The sequence below is a fragment of the Erythrolamprus reginae genome, chromosome 4 (assembly GCF_031021105.1).
Source record: "Erythrolamprus reginae isolate rEryReg1 chromosome 4, rEryReg1.hap1, whole genome shotgun sequence".
Taxonomy (NCBI): Eukaryota; Metazoa; Chordata; class Lepidosauria; order Squamata; family Dipsadidae; genus Erythrolamprus; species Erythrolamprus reginae.
The window spans coordinates 24,609,938-24,635,776 of record NC_091953.1 but is presented as its reverse complement, the minus strand read 5'-3'; the positions used below and the strand labels follow the sequence as shown (position 1 = coordinate 24,635,776).

At 41.3% G+C, this 25,839-nt stretch overlaps 1 protein-coding gene across 2 annotated transcripts in view; it reads right to left on the bottom strand.

Annotated features, from left to right (window-relative positions):
- The window catches only part of CDK8 (cyclin dependent kinase 8), a 53,638-nt gene extending 30,057 nt beyond the window's left edge, over positions 1 to 23,581 (bottom strand). Inside the window, exons 1-5 of one of the 2 annotated variants that reach the window (XM_070749831.1) lie at positions 22,953 to 23,581; positions 8,881 to 8,956; positions 6,288 to 6,398; positions 3,449 to 3,589; positions 1,468 to 1,525 (exon numbers count right to left, since the gene is read on the bottom strand). In XM_070749831.1, the coding sequence (XP_070605932.1) occupies positions 1,468 to 1,525; positions 3,449 to 3,589; positions 6,288 to 6,398; positions 8,881 to 8,956; positions 22,953 to 23,086 (520 nt within the window). In that variant the 5' untranslated portion in view covers positions 23,087 to 23,581. The remainder of the gene's footprint in view (positions 1 to 1,467; positions 1,526 to 3,448; positions 3,590 to 6,287; positions 6,399 to 8,880; positions 8,957 to 22,952) is intronic. The other variant, XM_070749832.1, reaches the window with a different exon arrangement.
- Between the last annotated feature and the right edge of the window lie 2,258 nt (positions 23,582 to 25,839).

Sequence of the window (25,839 nt, the reverse complement as noted above, 5' to 3'; positions counted from 1 at the left end):
CTCCCCCCAGAGATTTGTATTGCCAACTCATCTAATCAAGATCATGTTAAGTCCATGTAAATTCATCTTAGAAAAGGAACTCAGAGAAAGGGCAATTAAGTATATTTAAATGTTCTGCAGGAATGTCTAGATATATCTGCTTAAAGAATCAAAATGCACCATACCCATTTGCTGATGCACATGTCCTCAAGACACTGACATGCAATCATAATATGTTTGGTTATAAACATGTTTTGAGTTTTACTATTATACTAGATGTTTTAATATATTTTTTTAAAAACTATTTAAATGCAACATACAATTTCTATATTACAAAAAGCAGTTCTGCCAGATATAAAAAGGATACAATTTTCACAGCTTTTTCATGTTAAAAAACATGCTGTTCTTTCCTATGATTGAGGAACTAGCAATATTTGCATGAGTACTTTTCTAACCAGGACTGTTAAATTTATTATTAAATGTTAACATTATTTAAGAAAATTACATTTTTAATGAAAGTGGGGTGCTCTAACATTGTCCAAGATGAACATATGATACCCCTCTTCATTTGATCTGTGATCAGTAACAATAGGCCAGACCTGGGCAAAGTGCAGCCCAGGGGGCCGGATGCGGCCCACCCGCTGTCTGTGACCAGCCTGCGGAGGTTGGAAGGAAGGAAGGACAAATGGAGGAAGGAAGGAAGGAGAAATGGAGGGAAGAAAGAAGGAAGGAGAAATGGAGGGAAGAAAGAAGGAAGGAGAAATGGAGAAGGGAAGGAAGGAGAAATTCTCTTTCCATGCCCTTTTGCAAAAGTCCAATAAATGCTCATTTTTTAATTGTTCATTGGTTTCATTGGCCTTTCCAAGAAATTTAAAGCAACCCCCCCACACCACCTCTCAGGGGGGGGAAAGGGGAGGAGGAGGAAGAAAAGGAATCCAAAGCTACTTTCAGGCAAAGCCTCCACTATGTTTTCTCAACTGACAATGTAGGTCAGTTGAAGAGAGGCACCTGAAAGGAATATTTTGAAAGAGAAGTAAAGAACTGCCCAAAAGCAGAAATAAAAGGCAGAGAAAATCAGAGAGACAGAAGCTTCTCTCCATCTGGAGAAGGAAGGAAGGAAGGAAGGAAGGAAGGAAGGAAGGAAGGAAGGAATGGAGGGAACAAGGAAGGAAGGAAGGAATGGAGGGAACAAGGAAGGAAGGAAGGAAGGAAGGAAGGAAGGAAGGGGTGGGCAATTAATTTATAATTATAATATAATTATAATATATAATATATAATTGTTTTTGTAGATTTTCATGGGTATATGTATGTAGATTGTTCTAAGTTCGGGTTTTTCCCCGTGTAATATTTTGCATGTCTATGCGACGTTTCTCATGCGGCCCCATGGCAAAATTAATTGCCCACCCCTGCAATAGGTATTGGCCTATGTACTGTTAGAACATTCTGTCTTAAATGCTACACTAGGACTTATCAAAGATATAAACATACCAATTTTTACTCTTCCTCGCTCAGGACCTTCACCCATAACTAAAATATTAGCAGGTTTCTGTGGAAAAAAAATACATAATACATATACCAGAGTAAACCTAAACATTTGTGGCTGAAATTAGCTTTGCTTTCCAATTTTCAATCAAAATGCAGTGGAATGTTAAAAAGTGATAATGCCTATATATTATTAGTTTGCTGTAAGGCTACATAAGCAGCCAAATAATTTCCTTCAGAATCCCCCCCCCCCTTTACAACAGCTCCTCAGATGGGAAGCTATGTTCCAGAACACAGAGAAAAACGTGTTTCTCCTACGTTTTATCAACATTAGCCAAATACAGAAAAGCAATGTACATTCGCTCCCAAGAAACAATGTAAATATACAATATTATATAACATACAAAATTTATATATTTTATATAGAACTATATATTATTCTAAAATTAATCTCTCTAATATTTCATTTTTAGAAAAATGGGTGCTAGTTTGGATTTTAAAGGCTTATTTCATTTGTTTTTCTTCTAATGTTTTTAGGTTAATCCATTTGCCCAACAGATTTTCTTTGACAATATTTTTAGAAATCCTTGTAACAACTTGTGCAATTGCTTTTAAAGTATTACAGAGCTATGCCAATATTAAACTGCTATTTTTTAATTAAAATGTTGATAAACCTATGAAAAACCAATAACAATTGGATTATATTGGCCCCAATGGTGTATATTCAGTTCAGATTTTTATCTGAAATCAGTTTAAAGAAATGATTATTGTTCATTCAACTAATCTGCCATGAAAAGACAACACCTTGAAATTCACTAATATTTCAACATGCATGAATATTGAGGTAGCTATAGTATATGGCAATATATGAATTTTAAGATCCATATTAACAATTAAAATGTTTACAAAAATATATGACAATAACATTACCTTTGACAGGAAAAAGGTATACAACTGATTTAAAAAGGATGGGACAGCCTTCTGCCGCACGAATCCCAGCGGCCAATCAGGTCCCATAGAGTTGGCCTTCTCCGGGTCCCGTCGACTAAACAATGCCATTTGGCGAGACCCAGAAGAGCCTTCTCTGTGGCAGCCCCGGCCCTCTGGTATCAACTCCCCCCGGAGATTCGAATTGCCCCTACTCTTCCCACCTTCTGCAAGATGTTGAAGACCTATCTATGTCGCCAGGCATGGGGGGAATAACTATCTTGTCCCCCCAGTACCACCTTTTTCTGACTGTAATATATGAGAATGGTGTGATTGTGTAGTAATGATCGTTTTTTAATATTATGGGTTTTAAATTATTTTTTAACTTATATTGGATTTGTACTTTGTATATTGTATTGCTGTTGTTGTGAGCCGCCCCGAGTCTTCGGAGAGGGGCGGCATACAAATCTAATAAAACTTAAGCTTAACTTATTTATGACTGCATACTTATGCGGATATTCAAAGAAAGCTGTAGATTTGTGCTCATACCTAAAAACTGATGGTAATTAACACAAGGCACTATTATGCTGCGCAGTTCTAATAGTAACTGATATAATTATTATTTTTTTAAATCAAAGAAGAATATGTAGAATTGCTATATTCCTTTTCTACATCAGTGAGGAAATAAAAGCCTAGGCAAATTTTTGAACTACTCCAATAAGGCAACATATGTGTTGTTAGAGATTCACAGAAAATAAGAAATGTAATTTAAGTAATTGACAATCAAATATGCAAGTTATACTGAATGTGGACCTCATTACCTAGTAGGTCTTATGTTGTTTTTAAAATAAAGAATGCAAAAGCAGCTATGCTGTTTTTCTTGCCAAATATTGAAAAAAGTGACATATGAAATAAAAACACATATTCAGGAAAGACACTTGCCTGCTAAGTTAACTTGTAAACAAACTATGAATACTTTACATCTAATATGTTGTGCAAAACATTATCACTAGGTAGAAGCCTTATATCTATTTCTAATCCCCACTGTAGGTCTACTTACCAAATCCCTGTGTAACACCCAGTTAGCATGTAGATAATGAATGCCATCTAAGATCTGATATAATAGAGATTTCACCATTCCCCGAGGTAACTGAACTGGCTTCTTGTTTGCCTTAGAAGCTCTGTGAAATTTTATTATGTGCTAAAATAACAAACAAAATTAATCAGCACGGAGTGGAAACAGTTTGATATGTTTCATTATAGCCAAAATTCATCACTGAGTTGGCATTTCTGAGATTAAAACAAGAAATACATATATCACTTTGTAAACGATAAACCATCTTTCTTTTCATTTAATTTTGTACTCAACAGCTGAATTTTGATGTTAAATTTTAAATATCTGCAGTATCTCTCTCTCTCTCGTACATCATAAACTATAAGTCTTTCCAACAATACTTCCAAAGAATTGTTTCTAAATTTGTACTTCCTTATGCACATTTAGAATATATGGCTACAATTACATTAAATAACAAGAAAACAACAACTATACCAAAGTCAGATTAAAACAATTTATTTCATAACATATATTCTATGTTTTCAATAATAGTAGAGATCTAGTTCTTATGGTCTACAACCATTTCTCTACCAGGAGATGAGGATATTGTTATGGCCATGTAATGTACTTGATGAGGCACTTCTGTCTTTCATAGCATGTTTAAAAGTCTAAAATATTTTAAACATTTTATTTCCCTTAGTCCCTCCCATCCACAAATGAGATGCTATTTATTTTATTCAACTTGTGTTAATTTAGGGAGGAAAATATTTATTTATCTGGTACTTTGCCAAGTACCAATACAGAAGTGTCTCAAAAAGACATCTCGTGAAATTTTTAAATATCTTACAGGAATTTTTTTTTGGGGGGGGGAGATGAATATTGCAAAGAATGGCAATGGGGAAAGTAATTTTGGACTTCCAGCCATTTTGAAAACTGGACCTAATCCACACTTACTTACTTACTTACTTATTTATTCGATTTTTATGCCGCCCTTCTCCTTATACTCAGGGCGGCTTACAACATGTTAGCAATAGCACTTTTTAACAGAGCCAGCATATTGCCCCCACAATCCGGGTCCTCATTTTAGCCACCTCGGAAGGATGGAAGGCTGAGTCAACCTTGAGACGGTGATGAGATTTGAACTGCTGACCTACAGATCTACAGTCAGCTTCAGTGGCCTGCAGTATAGTACTCTACCTGGCCGGTTCTTATTTATTTAGATTTAGAACCGACCCTTTCTAATATTTTTATACTGAACATTTATAGTATTTACATTTAGAGTATCATTGAAAAATATAGGGAGAAACTGATGACAATAATGGGAAAGTGTCCATAAAAGGGGTTGCAAGTGCAGATTGAAGCTCTATCACATAGTACAGGGGTGTCAAACTCAATTTCGTTGAAGGCCACATCAGAGGTATATTGGACATCAGGGGGGAGGATGTGGCCAGAGGGGCATGACCAGCCTGACATCACTCATATTGTGTGCCTGTGGTGGCCCAAACGCTCTGCCAGCGAAAACGTTTTTGCTGGCAGAGGGTTGCCGGAAGCGATCGCATGGCTCTTCAAATCCCCTTTTTTGCTGGCAGGAAGCAGTGGCATATGAAAACGTAACTTCTTCCGAGACCGCCTACTGCCACACGAATCCCAGCGACTGATTAGGTCCCACAGAGTTGGCCTTCTCCGTGTCCCATCGACCAAACAATGTCGGCTGGCGGGACCCAGGGGATGAGCCTTCTCTGTGGCGGCCCCGGCCCTCTGGAATCAGCTCCCTCCAGAGATTCGAATAGCCCCCACCCTCCTCCTCGCCTTCCCTAAAATGCTGAAGACCCACCTTTGTTGCCAGGCGTGGGGATAATTACCACCTTCTCCCCCTTTTTATTATGTTTTCGGCCTCACTGTATGATGGATTAGGTTGAATGTGTATGATTGTATAGTTAGGGATTTTATTATGTATTAATGTTTTTAAACGGATTTAACTTCTACTATTAGATTTGTAATGTATTGTATCACTATTATGTTGTGAGCCGCCCTGAGTCTTCGGAGAGGGGCGGCATACAAATCTAATAAACTATAACTATAACTTGAGTGGGCCACATGCAGCCCTCCCGAGCCCCATTTTTGCTGGCAGAGGCATCATGAGCCGTTCCTTCACTATTTCCAGGGCAGCCCCATGAGCCAGCTTCAAACATCCCATAAGCCAGATCCGGCCTTGAATTTAACACCCGTGATTTAGTAATTTAGTTTCCGGTCACAATTCAAAGTGTTGGTCATGACCTTTAAAACCCTACATGGCATTGGACCAGATTACCTCCGGAACCGCCTGCTACTGCACGAATCCCAGCGACCGATAAGGTCCCACAGAGTTGGCCTTCTCTGGGTCCTGTCGACTAAACAATGTCGTTTGGCAGGCCCTAGGGGAAGAGCCTTCTCTGTGGCGGCCCCAGCCCTCTGGAACCAACTCCCCCCGGAGATTAGAATTGCCCCCACCCTCCCTGCCTTTCGTAAACTACTCAAGACTCATTTATACCGCCAGGCATGGGGGAGCTGAGATATTCCTTCCCCCTAGGCCATTACAAGTTATGCATGGTATGTTTGTGTGTATGTTTGGTTTTTATAAATAAGGGTTTTTAGCTGTTTTATTATTGGATTGTCACATGCTGTTTTTATCATTGTTGTTAGCCGCCCCGAGTCTACGGAGAGGGGCGGCATACAAATCCAATAAATTATTATGATTATGATTATTATTATTAAAACAAGCAATACTGATGAACATGCAAAGGAACAGGGCTTCAATTTGCAGCTGCACTGGCCATTTTATTGCTTAATCCACAAGCATCCTTACCCAAAGGTCATGTTCCGCATAGTCAAAAAGGAGCCATACTTTTCTGTCTGCATGAGACAGAAACACCTTTTGCAGAGAAATTACATTTGGATGCTTGAGTTCCCGCAACAGCTGTAAAACAAATGCCATACGCTAGAAAGATGTACAAACCAAAAATACAAACTGGCAATTCTTTTTATAACTTTAAAACAAATAAGCTTGTTTTTCAGGCTTAATCTGAAATCTTTTAATTCACAAAGGACCAAGGAAAGCAGTGTGGGATTCCTTTTAATTAAGGAATTCCTACCAGGTTTTAAAATTGGACTAACAGCTGGGTCAAACACACCTCCCTTAGGATGCAGATAACACTAGTTAAATTTGAACTGAAGGGAACTTCCACAATTTAAAAAATGATGCAACTTTATAATCGAAAACTTAATGGCATATAAGTAAACCAAATATATAGTACTTTCTGTACCTGAATCTTTTGTGACTTTTTATTATGCATGTTAGTCATTAGAACAGTAGCTCAAGAATATGACAAATTGCTCAGTATATTATTTTTAATTAATCTGAAGATATGCAAAATGGTTTTATTTTCTATATCACAAGTCATGCTTTACAATTATTCTTTTGTTCAATTGTCAATGTTTACATCTGGCAATTCAATTTATTCCTTATAAAAATAGACTTACAAAAAATAGCAACTTTAAGCTAAAAGATTTAACACTACTACTGAATGCTTTGGAATTGAAAAGCCAGAGGTAGCATGTTTAAAAAGTCTTTATCGAAAAGTAGCCCTGTAAGAAAATACGTATGATTTTTCATAAATATTATTTTAAAATAATGGTAACGGTGACCTGAACAGACCCTCAAAAAAGCCCTTTATTATTTATACACTAAATCCCATCCCTTCACTTGTTCTTTGTTCAATGATAAAGATATATTTACAGATAAAGCTGTCTGTTTACTTTTTTCTTTGTTCTTATTTTGTTCTGTAACTAAGGCAAGAAAATTGCGTAAGAGTAATATCCCTTCTATTATACTCATGATCTTGTTCACCTAGCTACTATTCAAAGGTATTCTAGGAAAACAGAGGGATGATGATAAAGTATCACCATAAGAAACAGGTTGATCTTAAACATGCAAATGAAGAGATTTTTCACATACCGGTAATACAATTTCACTTTTAACTCAAGCAAAGGTATCTTACATTAATTAAATTCATAATCTGTGTTTGCCCTGACTAATACAGTTTGTTACGACATTTACCATATACAGTGGTACCTCAAGATACGAACCCCTCGTCTTACGAACAACTCGTGATACGAACCCGGGGTTCAGAAAAATTTTGCCTCTTCTTACGAACTTTTTTCGAGTTACGAACTGGCATTCGGAGACTGTTGGGAAGCCGCGCGGCTGTTTTAAAAGGTAACAGCCGGGCGGCGGGGCTTCCCAGAAGCCTCCAGAACGCCGGTTCGTAACTCGAACAAAGTTCGTAAGAAGAGGCAAAAATTTTCTGAACCCCGGGTTCGGTTCGGGAGGTTGCTGGGAAGACCCCCAGCCCGGCTGTCACCTTTTAAAACAGCCGCGCCGCTTCCCAGCTGTCTCCCGAAGCCGAACGCGGAAGTTCGGCTTTAGCGTTCGGCTTCGGGAGACAGCTGGGAAGCGCCGCGGCTGTTTTAAAAGGTCGCAGCCGGCCTGAGGGGCTTGCCAGCACCCCCCCGAACCCGGGGGTGCTGGGAAGCCCCCCAGACCGGCTGTCACCTTTTAAAACAGCCGTGCGGCTTCCCAGCAGTCGCCGAAAGCCGTTTTTTTGCGGGGGGTTTTTTGGTTGCACGGATTAATTGACTTTACATTGTTTCCTATGGGAAACAATGTTTCGTCTTACGAACCTTTCGTCTTACGAACCTCCTCCTTGCACCAATTAAGTTCGTATCATGAGGTATTACTGTATTTATGTAATTGACTCCATATTGATAATGAATTATAAAATCAGATTTTTTCTTAAGCTTATTTTGAAAATTGCTTAGATACAAAAACTGATCAGAGTACTTTAATGATAATTTATCAATAGCTATGGTTTGTTACACCAGGCAGTCCTTGATTTATGACTTCAACTGAACCCAAAACTTCTGTTGTTAAGTGAGACATTTGTTAAGTGAGTTTTGTCCCATTTTATGACCTTTCTTGCTTCAGTTGTTAAGTGAATGTCTTCAGTTGGTAAATTAGTAATCTGGTTGTTAAATCTATCTGGCTTCCCATTGACTTTGCTTGTTGGAAAGTTGCAAAAGGTGATCACACACAAACCAGTTGCCAAGCATCTAAATTTTGATCACATGATTATAAGGATGCTGCAAAGATCGTAACTGTGAAAAATGGTCATAAGTCACTTTTTTCAATGTCGCTATAACTTTGTTGAACGGTCACTAAGTGAACTGTTGTAGGATGAGGAGTACCTATGCTTCTGAACTAGAAATAGGATTATGATCTACTTTATGATCTGGTTTAAACAGACTTTTTCCCATACTGTTGAAAAACAAGATGTACATTATCACAGTAACAGTGAATTAAAAGTTAATATGATCATTAATTTAGAACTGAAGTTACTTACAGCTATTTCTCTGCATGCAGACATAGAAATCCCAGTACCTTCTATCTGCTTCAGAGCATAATCTTTATCATCTTTCCTATGATAGAGAAGAAAAAAATAGTGAAAAACTGCATTATAAATTCAAAAGAATTCTTATAAGCAACACTCAGTTAAATGCTCAGAACTATTTGCATTCAAGTAAATGTTTGAAAAAAGATAAATCAAAATATAATTTATATAACACATAGCCAAAATCCACATAGCTAGCTGGATTAGAGCATGACCTTTACACGGCACATTTATTTCATTTCCTATGCATAAATGTAAGTTGAATTTAACTGAATCTTTGAGAATAAGTTAACATTTGAGTACAAATTCCATGAAATAAACAGCTGGAAAATTATTTTTAAATATGCTATCATCAACTCGAAACAAAAATATGAGATACAGAATCTAACATGCTACACAAAACATATTACTAAATACAGTGATACCTCGTCTTACGAACTTAATTGGTTCCGAGATCAGGTTTTTAAGGTGAAAAGATTGTAAGATGAAACGTTTCCCATAGGAATCAATGGAAAAGCGATTAATGCGTGCAAGCCCAAAACTCACCCCTTTTGCCAGCTGAAGCGCCCGTTTTTGTGCTGCTGGAATACCCCTGAGGCTCCCCTCCATGGGAAACCCCACTCCGGACTTCCGTGTTTTTGTGATGCTGCAGGGAAATCCCAGCAGGGGAATCCCAGCAGCGCAAAAACGGGTGCTTCGCTGACAATGGAAGTCCAGAGGTGGGGTTTCCCAGCGAGGTGAGCCTCAGCGAAATTGCAGCATCGTAAAAACACGTGCAGACATGGGGGGGGGGGTAGTTGGTTCCATAGAGCTGGGGCAGCCACAGAGAAGACCTTCCCCCTCGGCCCTGCCAACCTGCATTGCTTAGTCCAGAGGTCTTCAAACTTGGCAACTTTAAGACTTTTGGACTTCAACTCCCAGAATTCTCCAGCGTGCTATGCTATGCTATGCTGGCTGGAGAATTCTGGGACTTAAAGTCCACAAGTCTTAAAGTTGCCAAGTTTGGGGACCCCTGGCTTAGTCGATGGAACCAGGAGGAGGCTGACCCTGTGTGATCTTATTGCTCTCTGGGAGGTATGTGGCAGTAGATGGTCCCCTAGATCAGTGTTTCCCAACCTTGGCAACTTGAAGATATTTGGACTTCAACTCCCAGAATTCCACAGCCATTGAATGCTGGCTGGGGATTTCTGGGAGTTGAAGTCCAAATATCTTCAAGTTGCCAAGGTTGGGAAACACTGCCCTAGATAGTCTATCCCTAAGTCATGTTGGGCTTTATAGGTGATAACCAACACTGTGAATTGTGACCTTGAAAGGTGAAGTAAAGGTTTAAAGGTTTCCCCAGTCCTGATGTGACTGACTCTCTGATTTTCAGCTGAGGGAGCCTTCGCTGTCTTGAGAGCTGGCTTCCGTTATCACGTGGCAAGCATGAAAATACAGAATGCAGTAACATTCCCACCGAAGTGGTATCAGTTCATTTTCTCCAATTTTCACACTTTCAAATTGCTGTGGGTTAACAGGAGCTGGGACGAGTAATGGGAGCTCACAATGTTTGTTAGTTAGTTAGTTAGTTATTAGATTTGAATGCTGCCCCTCTCCGAAGACTCGGGGTGGCTCACAACAATAAAACAGTATACAATAAACAAATCTAATATTTAAAAAATATCTAAAAACCCATTATTTTTTTTAAAAAACATACAGCACAAGCATACCATACATAACTATATAGGCCTGGGGGAGATGTCTCAGCTCCCCCATGCCTGATGGCAGAGGTGGATTTTAAGAAGTTTGCGAAAGGCAAGGAGGGTGGGGGCAATCCTAATCTCCGGGGGGAGCTGGTTCCAGAGGGTTGGGGCCGCCACAGAAAAGGCTCTTCCCCTAGGTCCCGCCAGACGACATTGTTTAGTCAACGGGACCTGGAGAAGGCCAACTCTGTGGAACCTAACCGGTCGCTGGGATTTCTGCAGCAAAAGGCGGTCCCGGAGATATTCTGGTCTGATGCCATGAAGGGCTTTATAGGTCATAACCAACACTTTGAATTGTGACCGGAAACTGATCGGCAACCAATGCAGACTGCTGAGTGTTGGTGTTACATGGGAAGCCCATGATTTCTCTCGCAGCTGCATTTTGCACAATCTGAAGTTTCCGAACACTCTTCAAAGGTAGCCCCATGTAGAGAGCGTTACAGTAGTCCAGGTGATGAGGGCATGAGTGACTGTGAGCAGTGACTCCCGGTCCAAATAGGGCCACAGCTGGTATACCAGGCGAACCTGGGCAAACGCCGCCCTCACCACAGCTGAAAGATGGTTCTCTAGTGTGAGCTGTGGATCAAGGAGGACACCCAAGTTGCGGACCCCCTCTGACGGGGTCAATAGTTCCCCCCCCCATGTGACACTTGGGTTTCAAACTCAACTTATCGGCTTTTCAGCTGGGATGCCCAGTGTCTTGACTGCTAAGCCATTGTACCGTCACAAAGATGAACACAGAAGTTTATAAATAACTTTGGCAACTGAGCGTGAGATAAAAACTTGGATTTCACAGCCTTCTTAAATACAGTCAGAGTTTACTACAGGGTTTCACCAGGATAACAGTGAGCGCTAATCAGTATGTCTATAATTTATTATGCACATCTCAATATATTTTTATCTTATCACTCTAATCTACCTATACTGTACTTCAGTGTAACCTCGAATGACCAGGGAGTGCCTTTGCATTAATTCATACCTCTAAGCCTCTAACTGAGGACACTGGCAACTTTTAACTATCCGTCCTTGGCTCATTATAGCATAATAAGGAGGGCATCACAGCCTGAACAAAATATTGGTTTTATGTGCAGTGGGCAAAATAAATACAGTGGTACCTCTACTTATGAACTTAATTCGTTCCGTGACCAGATTCTTAAGTAGAAAAGTTTGTAAGAAGCAACAATTTTTCCCATAGGAATCAATGTAAGAGCAAATAATGCGTGCGATTGGGGAAACCATAGGGAGGGTGGAGGCCGTTTTCCTCCCAGGAAATTCCTAGAGAGATTAGATTAGATTAGATTTATTGGATTTATATGCCACCCCTCTCCGCAAACTCGGGGCGCCTCGAGGCCCCACGGAGGCTTTTCTCTGCCTTTTCCGGCCCCGTTTCCTCCCAGGAGATTCCTAGAAGGGCCCCACGGAGGTTTCTCCTTGCCTTTTCCGGACCCATTTCCTCCCAGGAGATTCCTAGAGAGGCCCCACGGAGGCTTCTCCCTGTCTTTTCCGGCCCCATTTCCTCCCAGGAGATTCCTAGAGAGGCCCCACGGAGGCTTCTCCCTGCTTTTTCCGGCCCCGTTTCCTCCCAGGAGATTCTTAGAGAGGCCCCGCGGAGGCTTCTCCCTGCATTTTCCGGCCCCGTTTCCTCCCAGGAGATTCCTAGAGAGGCCCCACGGAGGCTTCTCCCTGCCTTTTCCGGCCCCATTTCCTCCCAGGCGATTCCTAGAGAGGCCCCACAGAGGCTTCTCCCTGCCTTTTCCGGTTACAGTTTTGGAGGCTCGGGTTTGTAAGTGGAAAATGGCTCTTGACAAGAGGCAAGAAAATCTTCAACACCCGGTTCTTATCGAGAAAAGTTTGTAAGTAGAGGTGTTCTTCAATGAACAAAACAGAGGTTTTCCTATCTTTTAGCTGTGACCAAAGTCAAATCAAGTCCATCTCTTTGCCTAATTGTATCAAACCCGAGTTTATTCTTCCTGCTCAGATCCCATTTAAACTAAAGCATAAAAGCTTCCTCTCCAGTTCACAGTAGAGTCCAAGGGCAGCCTTTGCAAGAAAACGGCGACCTAGATAAACCCCAACTCTTCCATCCTCCGTCAAGTGATGACCTCAATATTCCACGTCCTTGGACTTTCTCACAAGGACATGGCTAGCTTCCCCTAACTGGCCAGCAAATCAGATCTCTGGAATTTTCCACTTTGTAGCCCTCAACATCTTTAAAAGTCTTTGTTTTTCCATTGTTCAGGATCCCTCATTGTTATTATATATGATTAGGGATCCAACAGATAATTCCAATAAATGTGGTTATTCCCTTCAGTGCTGCTATTTTTCAGACCAAATCCATGACATAAACATCATCTAAAGAGATAGCCCTGCATGAAAATTAGTCCTTCATTCCATAACAAAAAGAACATTACTCTCTCTTATTATTATACCCGTGAAGAAAAGAATCTCAACAAGGGTTAAACCAACCTGATTCCATAATATTAGTCAAATAATTAAAAAGTGCCCAAAATTTACTGTTTTCCTCTCTTAGCAAAAGCATTTTTAAGAACATAGTAACAAAGAGCTAAAATCTATATCAGTTATTTTTTTCTCCCTTTATAACACTTTTCACTTATACAGTATATCATAAATTTTAGATTTTAAGTTTAAAATAAAATATTTCCTTATTATTTATTTAATTTTTAAAAAATGCTGTCCTTCTCCTTAGACTCAGCGCGGCCTACAACATGTTAGCAATAGCACTTTTTAACAGAGCCAGCATATTGCCCCCACAATCTGGGTCCTCATTTTACCCACCTCGGAAGGATGGAAGGCTGAGTCAACCTTGAGTCGGTGATGAACCGCTGACCTGCAGATTTAGTAGTCAGCTTTGGTGGCCTGCAGTACTGCACTCTACCCACTGCGTCACCTTGGCTCATCAATCTTCTAGTACCTTGGGACCTTTGTTTACTTTGGATAAAGAGGAGATTTAATCTGTATACACAGTTTAATGTAGTCTACAGACCTTGCTCATTAAATTATATTTTCAAAAATTATTCAATTTTGTTTATATTTCTTTTCTTTTTTTAAAAGAATTGCATTTTGCTAGTATGATACCTTGGTACTTCTCATTAATTGGTTCAAGGAGCTGCGAAGAGTGCTAAAAACTATTTTTCCCATAAAGAATAATGTAGTAAGTCATAAGGCAGCTGACACTGACAAATTCTAGCTTGTGCATCGAATACAAAACAAATGATGAGTGAGTACTGTGACAAATTGTGTGCATCAAAATGTGTTGAGTACCAAATTTGATGAATTTCCAAGCAGTTGAGTAACAAAATACCACTGTATGTGATATGCTCACACACACACACACACCATTTATTGCAGCAACTTTATATTGTTATTACCGGTAAGTCTTTAGAGCTTTATATTGTTATTAAGTTGGAGAAATATGTGAACATGTATTATACAGTGGTATCTATACATAAGAACCTAATTCGTTCCGTGACCAAATTCTTAAGTAGAAATGTTCTTAAGAAGAAGCATTTTTTTCCCTTAGGAATCAATTTAAAAGCAAATAATGCATGCAAACCCCTTAGGAAAGAAATAACAGCTTGAAATTTGGGTGGGAGGAGGAGGAGGAAGAAGAGGAGGAGGAGGAGGAGAGTCGCTGCTGAAGGAAGAAGGTGAGGTGAGGGGAATAAAAAATAATCCAAAACTTTAAGTCTTAAAAAAAAAAGAGGGACTCTAAGGCGGCGAGGAGGAGCATGCACCTCCAATATACCCGGCGCAAGGCTGCCTCCCATTATTATTATTATTTAGATTTGTATGCCATCCCTCTCCGCAGACTCGCAGACACTGCCTCCGATACACTGACTGCTGCTGCTGCTACCTGCTTCCTCTTCCTTCCCATGCTGAAGGGCTCCCTTCTCCTCTCACTTGCTCACTTTGTAGCCGGCGCCTTTCCTTCGCTGTGGTGACTCCTCAGCTGTCCAGAGCGAAGGGAGCGTTTCTTTTCTCTGGGCGCTGGCAGAGGTTTATTCCCTCTCCAAACGCCCAGAGAAAGGAAAATGCTTCGTTCGCTCTGGACTGCCAAAGCCTCCTTAAGCGCCACCAAAATGCTCCTCTGGCAGCCCAGAAAAGCCCAAGATAGCCGGGATTAAAAGGGGAATGACAGGAAACTGGCCGGGCCTTCGTGCCGCTCTCAAATTTCCTGGGAAATTTTTCCAGGCTCGGGTTCGTAAATAAAAAATGGTTCTCAAAAAGAGACAAAAAAATCTTGAATACCCAGTTCTTATCTAGAAAAGATCTTAAGCAGAGGCGTTCTTAAATAGATGTACCACTGTATTTTAAATAAATAATCCAGGATATTGCACTTGTATGTAAGTGCTAATACAATAAGAAACGTCTGGAGAAAAGTAAAGCATGGCGGAGGGGAGAATTAATCGGTCCAGCTAGAGCAGTGCTTCTCAAATAGTGGGGCAGGGCCTCCCTGGGGAGGCACAGAGCGATACCAGGATTGGCGGGATTCCAGGGAACATGGAGGTTGTTTTGCCACAGGGAGTAGGATGCCTGTGCTACCTGACACTTGTACTGGTACCTTCTTCATATTCTTTGGCACGGTGTCCAGGGCAGTCCATTCTAAAAAAAAATGTCTCACAAGTTCAATCAAACTTCTCAAACTCACGTAATGTTTTCTTTTTTAGAACGGGCTGCCCTGGACACAACACCGAGGAACATGATGTAAGTGACAGGTGAGACGTGTGTCTCGTGGTGGGGCGCAAATTGGAGGGGGGGGGCAGGTCAGGTGGCCCGGGCCACAATAATATTTACAGTTGTGGAAGAGAGTTGGGGGTGCAAAATATTTACTTCTCCGGGGGGGGGGGGGGGGGGGGCAACAGAAAATAATTGAGAAGCACTGAGCTAGAGTGAGATAATCCTATATTAAAAAGTACAAAAAGAAATACAGTAGTCCCTCACCTATCACTGGTGTTACGTTCCAGACCTGGCCGCGATAGGTGAAATCGGCGATGGGGAATTTATCGACTGATAGTACCTATTTAAGTATTTATATTGTAATTGTTTGGTAAGTTTTCATTGTTTTAAGTGTTTATAAACCCTTCCCACACAGTATTTATTTTAGATACAGTATTTAAATACAGTATTTACAATTTTAGATATATTTTTTTTTTTAAAAACCTGCCGATCGAGTTCGGCGGGCTGTTTAAATCTGCCGATCGACTTCCTCAGAAACCCGCGATGAAGTGAAGCCGCAGTAGGTGAAGCGCGGTATAGCGAGGGACTACTGTATACTTCCAAGCTTATACATGAAAATGAGGGGGAAAAACCCTATTACTTTCCTTGTAAATTAGTGTATTGACATACATGCAGAGCATGAATGTATATATTATATTTAACTATTAGCCTATTGAGCAAGTCTTGAAATCTAGTGCTTCATACACTATGCAGTGATAGTTTATTTATTTATTCATTTAATTTTTAATGCTGCCCTTCTGCTTAGGCTCAGGGCGGCTTACAACATGTCAGCAATAGCACTTTTTAACAGAGCCAGCATATTGCCCCCACAATCTGAGTCCTCATTTTATCCACCTCGGAAGGATGGAAGGCTGAGTCAACCTTGAGCCGGTGATGAGATTTGAACCACTGACCTACAGATCTACGGTCAGCTTCAATGGCCTGCAGTACTGCACTCTACCCACTGCGCCACCTCGGCTCTTTTTTAGATAGTTTAATAGATAAAATCTAATTATTATTCATTTAATTTATATGTACACCTCTTTGACCATAAGGAGTCTGGGCAGCTAAATGTAGTTTAAAATACAATAACGTAACATAAAGCAGAACTGACAGACGTTTTAAAAAATCTACCAGACGCTGAACAAATTCATGAATTCTAATTGCTTTAGTGAACATATTAAGTCACATACAAACAATACCTTGGCTTGGTTTGCACATTATATAAAACCACTGGAATTGATTTTTTTGTAACTCTGCTCCTGAACTCATGCATTGGAGTGTTGGGCTGGCCTTTTGGTGTAGTCAGTCAAATAATAATGATAGAGAAAGTAGCCAAAACTGCTTCTTACCAAATTCACAGATGGAGAGCTTTATTGGAGCAAGTGAACAGAGTTATCAAATTCAGTCATTCATTGTATTTACAACTCTTTTCTTCTGTGGTGGTATATTTAAATTACTCAAAGTTTCGCTCACAAGTTATGCATCACTCAGAACTTATGAAATGATCTTTAGAGCCAAAATTGGTCCTCAATTGACACTTTGGCAATACAGTGGTCCCTTGACTTTAGTGGGGGATACGTTCCAAGACCGCCCGCGAAAGTCAAATTTCTGCTCCCTTCCTTCCTTACTTTCCCCCCCCCTCCTCCATTTCTGGTTTTACTTACCCCCACCACCCGCAGGGGCAACGGGGCGGCAAGCTTTGCTGTGCTAACTGCCGGCGTTTCTCATGGCGGCGGTGGCAGCACTGGTGTTCAGGGTCAGGGAAGGGGAAGCTCAAGCTTTGGACCCAGGCCAGGACTCGAAGCCGGGATTCCAGGCCGGTCAGTTGGGAGGTCGGATGCTACCACTAAGGGAGAAGAGGCGGCGGCAGTAAGGCTCGGCTTCAAGTGCAGCGTACCAACGCTCCGAGAATTAAAGGGGAGGGATTGGGAGGCTGGGGCGGAAGTGGAGCTTTTATTTAAAGAAATAGGACGGCTGGGAGGAGGAGGAGGAGAGTTAAGACGCACAGTATTGTACACTGGGCGGTTGCAGGAAAACTCGTTTCATTCAAAAAAACCACAGAGTATTTTTTAATTAATATTTTTTGAAAACCCGTGGTATAGCCTTTCCGTGAAAGTCGGACCCGCGAAAGTCAAAGGACCACTGTAGTATGTTTTAAAATTAATATTTAAAATTAATATATTCACATATTTTTCAACAATCCCAAGAGCAAAAATAATTTCTCCTGCCTAGCATTAAACTGCCCAGCACAAATTTTTATTTATGGTTATCTTATTTACTTCCCATCTCAATTCAACCAAATATGTTTCCAAGCATTTTGTGTATATGCCTTTGAGTCATTGTTGACTCCTGGTGACTACTTGACACTAGACTGCAGTTTTCTTGGCAAGATTTCAGAACTGCTGGAAGTGAATGACCTGCCCAGGGTTACCTAGCTGGCTTTGTGCTTAAGGCATGAATAGAACCCAAGGTGTCCTAGTTTCTACTCAGTGAAAAATTTAGCCAAATAGATTTGCAGACATGCTGAATAACGTGTCAAGATCATTGTAGTTTTTTCATTTATTCTTGCTACCTTTACATGTGATTACAATGTTTTTTTTTAAATCACCAGTTAATCATTCACCCTTTACACATATTAAACAAGTCACATAGTCACATTCTAGCCAAGCTTTAACTATATTTTAATAATAACCAGCAGGGTGAATAAAAATTGATGATTTAAAAAATGGATTTTTAAAATTTAAATCTATTTTTAAAATTAAATTTATTTTAATAAAATGCTTTTGGAATAAATATCTAAATATACTTTTCTTTTTAAGAGACATTAATAATTTGGTTTATTCAGCATTATGTAGCATGAGGCTGAATTTTCTGAAATATTAGGACTATCAGGGAGTCAACATTGTTGGGTCAGAGAAGCCGCAGCTTCAGGACAGGGATGACAGTTGCTCTTTAAAAATCATGATTTAAATTGAGTTGATTCAAATCAAGTTTTACTAGTGATTTAAATCATGATTTAAATTGACTGGATTTAAATAAAATCCACCCCGATAGACAGCATATAACTTAAACTTGTGGTCTACCCATTTGTTAACACTTCGTGTTTGTGACTTTGTCATTTTTCTTCAATACTAACATTCATAGCAGTCTTTTCAATTGAATGTTTGATATATCCCTATCATTTCCATTTAGATCTCTAAAATAATAATTTAATATTTCATCCTATAAACAAGCAAATGATGACATATTTTGAATTTAATTCATTCAAATCACAGAATCCTTGTTTACACAGTAAACTTCACTTAAACATTTCTTGTTCTCTTTGATTATATTATCTGCAACTATATTTTACGTTATCCTATCTCACACATTATCTTCTAATCATTATTTGTGCAGCAATTTTTCTATTTCCCACAATTTTTCATCCAAAACCACTTTCAATTCTCTGTTCTACCAAACATCCTATTACATATTTTCCATCAGTATTAAGCCAGGTTTTTTTCTGGCAGCCAGTAACATAATTCTTTCCACTTTATCCCAAGCAATTTTCAAAACATCTATTATGTTCAAATAACAATCATCCTATTGGGAGATTAATCTGTCCTCTACTATTCTTTCAGTTAGAACTCATAGTAATTCTTGTCACAACTGTTCTTTTTTTACTTGAAATGTCCCCTCCTATTTCTTTCATGTTAATTCCACTCAAGACCCAGTCTTGGCACTACCAAAAATGCTTGATCCCACATTCAGAATCTTTCATCCCCTTGTAATCTTCATTTATTCTTTAAGCCTTCTGTTATAAATAATCATGCATTTGCAATATTTGTAGTGACTAGGTCAGATGTTGCCAGAACTTGCAATAAAATAAAAAATGTGCATAAAAAAATAGAAATGCATAAATCCAAAATCTATCATTATCAATTATGCTTTTGAAATTATATTCATTCTATTTTATATTCACAAGATACACATTATGTATGTATGTATGTATGTATGTATGTATGTATGTATGTATATGTGTGTGTGTGTGTGTGTGTGTGTATGTTAAATATATCTAAAATATATTTGTGTTCTGTACTAGAACGGAAGGAAATTATATTCATTCGCATTCTCTCACTCTGTGTAGTTTCTGAAGAAATGAATATTATAAAAAGATTTATGCTTAAACTACATCTTCAAAACAGATCTTTTTCTAAGTAGATGATCTTTAAAAAGTCTCAATTTTCACTTGTTCTTGGATCGCCAAACAGCTCAATAATTTTTATGCATTGTTTCATCTCATTTTTATATTATTCATGTTGCTTACTGAATATTTATTTCCACCGAATTGTTCATTTAAAATGTTGAAAGTTAACATTTGAGTCTTACATTATCATTTACTACTCTTAACAACCTATAGATTCCTATTTTTGTACGTACTCATTTTACACACACACACAAATTAAATCTATGGTTTCGATTTTCTAGATGTCTTTGTCAACCAGAACCCACAAGATGATAACTTCTTTAGATCAACCACATCCTTCCCCTTTCATTTCAGATACATGAGATACCGAATTTCTTTCAGTATATTTATTAATTCGAGCTTTTTACCATTTATTCATATTATATTCCAAGTTGCAATCTTTCATGTGACGTCCTATCACTAGTAAGCCCACAGATATTGACTTTTGCAACCAAACAGGTTTTGGTCAATTGAGGCTTTCATAGAGTACTTTTAAAAACCACTGAAAAGATATAGATCAGATTACTACCCTTGGCCACAACTGCACCAGATATATTTTTCCCTGCTAAAAGTAAGGATAGTTAGGGCACTTTTTAAGCACAAAGATAACTAAAGCTGATATTTATTTTCTGCAAACTCATGCTATTCTATAAAACCTAGGATCCTTAAAGACTACAATATCTTGCAAGCTGACATCCTGTTGTCCACATTTTACAACTATAATGTATATATTGTTTTAAGAAAATGTATAAATTATTCATTCTTTTAAAAAGGTATGTCACTTGGTAAAATAATATGTTACTGCTTTAAATATGTTAAATTTGAATAACAATTCACATTAAAAAAACACACATCCTTTTTATGGCAAATGAAGAAATATATGTAGCCAGCATGGAATTTTACAGTGACACATTATATCTTAAATTAAAATACAAAAAACAAATATAATTTGCCCAGAACAGATACAAAAGTTTTCACAATATTAGTATGGAGCTTTAAAAAAAACATTATCTAAGATAATGTATATATGCTGGCTGTTTGCTGACTGAAGTCTGTATTTATTAGGATGTTATGTATAGTATAAGATGAAAAGTGCAGGAAGCATAACAAATAAAACCATAATCATTAATGATACCAGCTATGAACGCAATAATTTGCTACTACCTAGGGGTGGGTTCCTACTTATCTTGCTTCCTCCCACGCCTCGTGGGAACACATGCTTTGCGCGCCCATGCGCAGTGCCCCAAAATAAAATAATTTTTAAAAGCCAAAAACAAGATATGCCCCAAAAATCTTCTCCTGTGCATGCTTAGAAGGAAAAAATAATTTTTTAAAAAGATGGTGGTGCCCACTGCCCGGTACAGACCGAACCGAGTCGGTGATGTCATTGTGATGTGACCAGAGAGTCACTACTGGTTTAGGTGAACCTGTAGGAACCCACTCCTGCTACTACCGTAGTAGGATAAGAGACAAGAGGCATTGTTAACATAAAAGCCAGAGACACAACCTTAAGATAAGTACGAAGAGAGGCTAAGCTCTGGAAGTTATCTGCTATCTCATTTTAGTAATATATTCTCATCCCCACTATCCAATGGTTTATTTATACTTGCAAACAGAAAAGCAATTAAAGAAAGCACGACAGTGGTGGTGCTAAGGGAAAAGACTTAATCAGTTGATGATAATTATGACAGTAATTAAATCCAACACTAAATAATATTGGATTACAACCAAGAGCACGGGAAGAGCTTTGCAAAAAGCTAGTTGGGGAACGATAGTAAAATATTCAGAAGAGTAATTATAGGCAAGAAATATTAAAAAGACAGAGAGAGATGCGTAACGGACTCAGCGTAGTAGAGGCAGGCACGTTTCCATATGGAGAAAACGGCATCAGGTGGTCCCCAAGCATGTGTTATGCCTGCACAAACACCCAGCTTGTAGAAAGAATCAGGCAGTATTTATTATTTATTCATTTATTATTTGTATTTATATGCCACTCACTCTAAAAAGGACTCAGAGTGGCTTATAGAGGATATATAAGACCTGGGTTTTGCCTGAGATCGTGAAGACTTGAGAACTAGAGTCATAAACAATGCAGGACTAGATGCACAAAGCAATTTAGGTATTTATTTATTGGATTTGTATGCCAACTCTGGGCAGCAATGCAGTTTGGGATTTTAAAAAATCCTCTGTTTGCTCAATGCAAAGAAGGGTCTTTTCTCAACTACACGCACCCACCCCATTCGTGCCCCATCTTATTTGGAGGCAGTGAAGCTGCAACTGGAAAGTATCCATGGAATGAGAACGACTGAGAATCATTGCATAAGCTTCAACAGACCACCATACCCCTTTTTTCTCCTCCATACCTGGATGCCAAGGCATTTTACATATACACCCCGAAGCAAAATCAACATAAGAGGTTTTTTGGGGGGGGGGGGGGGTTTCCAAGCCAGTTTTTTTTCCCCTTGAGGGCAAAGCGGAGGAGAAAGTTACGTGGCCCATGATTGTCCAAGAATGTACCAGGGACCATAAGCGAACTGGATTGTGTGGCAGACCGAACCCCCGCCCTCCCAGAATGACTCCTGGGCAGAGGATAATAATAATATTTTTTTTTAAAAAACAGAGAGGAAGGGGGAAGAAGAGACAGACAGACAGATGCAGGGGGTTGGATTAGATGACCTGGCGACCTGTAGTCCAGACACATCTGGGGGCCAGAGCAACAGGACACATCTGGAGGCCAGAACTATGGGACCTGTAGCTTGGACACATCTGGAGGTCAGAGCTATGGGACCGGTAGTCCAGACACATCTGGAGGCCAGGACTATGGGACCTGCAGTCTGGGCACATCTGGAAGCCAGAGCGACAGGACTTGTAGTCGGGACACATCTGGAAGCCAGAGCGATGGGACTTGTGGTCTGGACACATCTGGAGGACAGGGTGATGGGACCTATAGTTCGGGCACATCTGGAGGCCAGAGCGACGAGCCCTGTAATCCGGATATATCTGGAGGCCATTGCAATGGGGACCTGTAGTCCATACATATCTGGAGGCCAGAGCGACGGGGCATGTAGTCCGGACAAATCTGGAAGCCAGAGCAATGGGGACCTGCAGTCCGGACACATCTGGACTCCAGAGCGATGGAAAAATGTAGTCCGGAGGCCAGCGGGTCGGGGAAAGGCAACGTCCGAAAGTCACGGGGCGTGAGGGGGGGGGGGGGTGTGAGAGAGGAGGGAAGGAAAGGAAGAGAAGGGAGACGGATCGGGCCGGCCCAACCTTTTTTTCCCCACAAGCGCCCCCCACCCCGCCCTCGCCGGACTCACCCGTCCTTCCGCTTGGCCTTGTAGACGTGCCCGTAGGTGCCCCTCCCCACCTTGCAGCCCTCGTACTCGAAGAGGTCCTCCACGCGCTCCCGCTCCCCGGTCAGCTTCACCTTGAAGTCATAGTCCATCTTCATTCAGTGCCCGGGAGGGCCGCCTCTTCAGACGGCAAACCGACCACCGCCGCCGCCACCACCCCGCGAAGCCCCCGCCCGCCACCGCCGCAGGCACCGGGGAGGAAGAGGAGGAGGACCCGCCGCCGCGACGCGGACCATCCAGATACGGTGGGGAGAATGAAGGGAAGGGGGGGAAGCGGCTGCAAGAGCGGGCGAGGCGGAGCCCTCTATTCTTCCTCCTCGTCTTCCTCTCCTCCCCACTGCCGGCTGGAGAGCCACACAGGCAAAAGCTGCTTCTACGCCAGCCGGTATCTCTTGACTGGGCTCTACGGCAATCGCGCCCGACCGCACTGCTGCAAAAGGAGAGAGCGTCGCAAAGCGTCGCCTCTCTCTCTCTCTCTTTCCTCTCTCTCTCCTCAAGTCTCCCCTCGTCCTCGAGGGCGCGCACCACGTGTGGAAGCCAACCGGCTCCGAGGCGGCCCCTCCTCCCCGGGCAGTTTCCCCTCCCCGACATGCACCGCGCCATAGCTGCCAGCTAAAAACTTTTGGCACAGCCAAGCGCTACGGAGGGGGAATCGACGTGGGTCGCGTTGAGAAACGTGTATTCCAAGCGCCTTGGGAACCCTCGTTTACACACAGGCACGCAGACATTAACCGGATGTGAACCTGATGCATGCTGGGAGTTGGAGTCTTACGGGCTGTGAGGATCGGAGAACTTGGAGGAAAGCTAGGTGCATGCCGGGCGTTGTAGTTCACGTATGTTTGGAAAGGGGGAGGACGGGAGGGTGTCCTCTAGTTCCCGTGGAAACAGTAATGAGCTGCTGAGTGAGGGTAGTAAGTTTATGCACTATTTATTGAATAGTTAATTGGTTTTTTTTACCCATAAACGCTTCAATCATTTTAATCATTATCTAGAACTGAGCTTTTGTAGCAATTCAAGAAAATTGAGCTACTTGCCTAATCTGTTATCATACTGAATCTTGTGGGTTCAGTACAAAACCCTAAAATGTTACTGTGCTCCCCAACAAATACTGTAATGTTGTCTATCATTGGTCTTTTCTGTGGCTATTCAAATAATGTGACCTAATCAACTGAAAACGAGTCCAAGCAAGTCTTTGAAAAATTATCTTGGTCGGTAAGCCACTCCCACCCAGTCACATGACCTTTAAGCCAACACCCCCCTGGTCACATGACTGGCAAGCCACTCCCACCCATCACATGACCATCAAACCACACCCACAAAATAACCCACACCCACAGCATGGCAGTAACAATTTTGGCAGCCCATCAGTGTGTAGAAACCTATTTCTGGAAATTGGTTTTTGGGAACTGAAGAGTGGTAGACTTCCCAGTAAAGATTATGTGTGTTAATGTTACACTGATGGGTAACATTAACACAGCAATTTTCAAAGCTTTAGAACCTAATTGTGATATAACCCAAACAAAACATTCCAGCTTCTATTTTGGGGGGGAGTAATGGGTAATAATGATAACTTTAAAAGATGCCTAGTTCAGGGGTAGAGGCAAAGTTGGCTCTTCTATGACTTGTGGACTTCAACATCCAGAATTCCTGAGCCAATCATGCTAGCTCAGGAATTCTGGGAGTTGAAGTCCACATCATAGAAAAGCAACTTTGCCTACCTCTGCATTAGTTTGCAACTTGACAAAACTTCTCCATCTCTTAACAAAGCTAAAAAACCCAAGAGGAGCTTCTTAACTCCTTTTATAAGCGAAGTACAGGTGATGTTAACAATAATAATGTAATTGGGACTGGGAATTCGGTTGCTAAGTGAAAAGTGCAACATCGCATAAACACACTGACTTACAACAGGAGTGCTAGTTGTGATTGTAAGCGACTTTCCCAAGGCCATTCGGCACGAGATGATGCGACCGTATCTTGCAAGTTCCTGTTGGCTTCCCAACAATTGACAATTGTAATTGCTAGCTGGTTGCTGGGTACCTGAATCATGATACTATGACCACAGGGATACTGGAACAATTGCACCTTTGAGTATAGCTGGTAAGACTCTTCATTTGAGAACCATCTGTACCTGTATTGGTTGTGACCTGTCGCCTGTTGTGAAAAACATTACCTCAGCAGAGAGGTTTTTTCCATCACTTTTAATGGACATTTTTTAATGGCGAAATCACAGTACAGTGATCCCCCGATTATCGCGAGGGTTCCGTTCCAAGACCCCTCGCGATAATCGATATTTCGGGATGTAGTGGTGCGGAAGTAAAAACACCATCTGCGCATGCGCGCCCCTTTTTCCATGGCCGCACATGCGCAGATGGTGGAGTTTGCGTGTGGGCGGCGGGGAAGACCCGGGGAAACCCCATCTTCGGCTCCTCGCTGCTGCCGCGCTGCGGAGCAGATCAGCTGTTGGGCGGCCGAAGGAACCTTCCCTGGGTCTTCCCGCCGCCCAGGCAAAGGGGAAACCCCAAGATCGCTTGCCGCTTGCCCGTCACCCGCTCGCCCGTCCGCTCGCTTGCCGCTTGCCCGTTTGCCCGCCCGCCTGGCTGCTCGCTTGCCGCTTGCCCGTTCGCCCGCCCACCTGGCTGCTCGCTTGCCACTTGCCCGTCACCCCGCTCGCCCGGCCACTCGCTTGCCCGTTCGCCCGCCCGCCTGCTTGCTTGCCGCTTGCCCATTCGCCCGCCCGCCTGGCTGCTCGCTTGCCCGTTCGCCCGCCCGCCTGGCTGCTCGCTTGCCACTTGCTCGTTTGCCCGCCCGCCCGGCTGCTCGCTTGCCGCTCGAGAGCAAGAGGGGGAGAGAT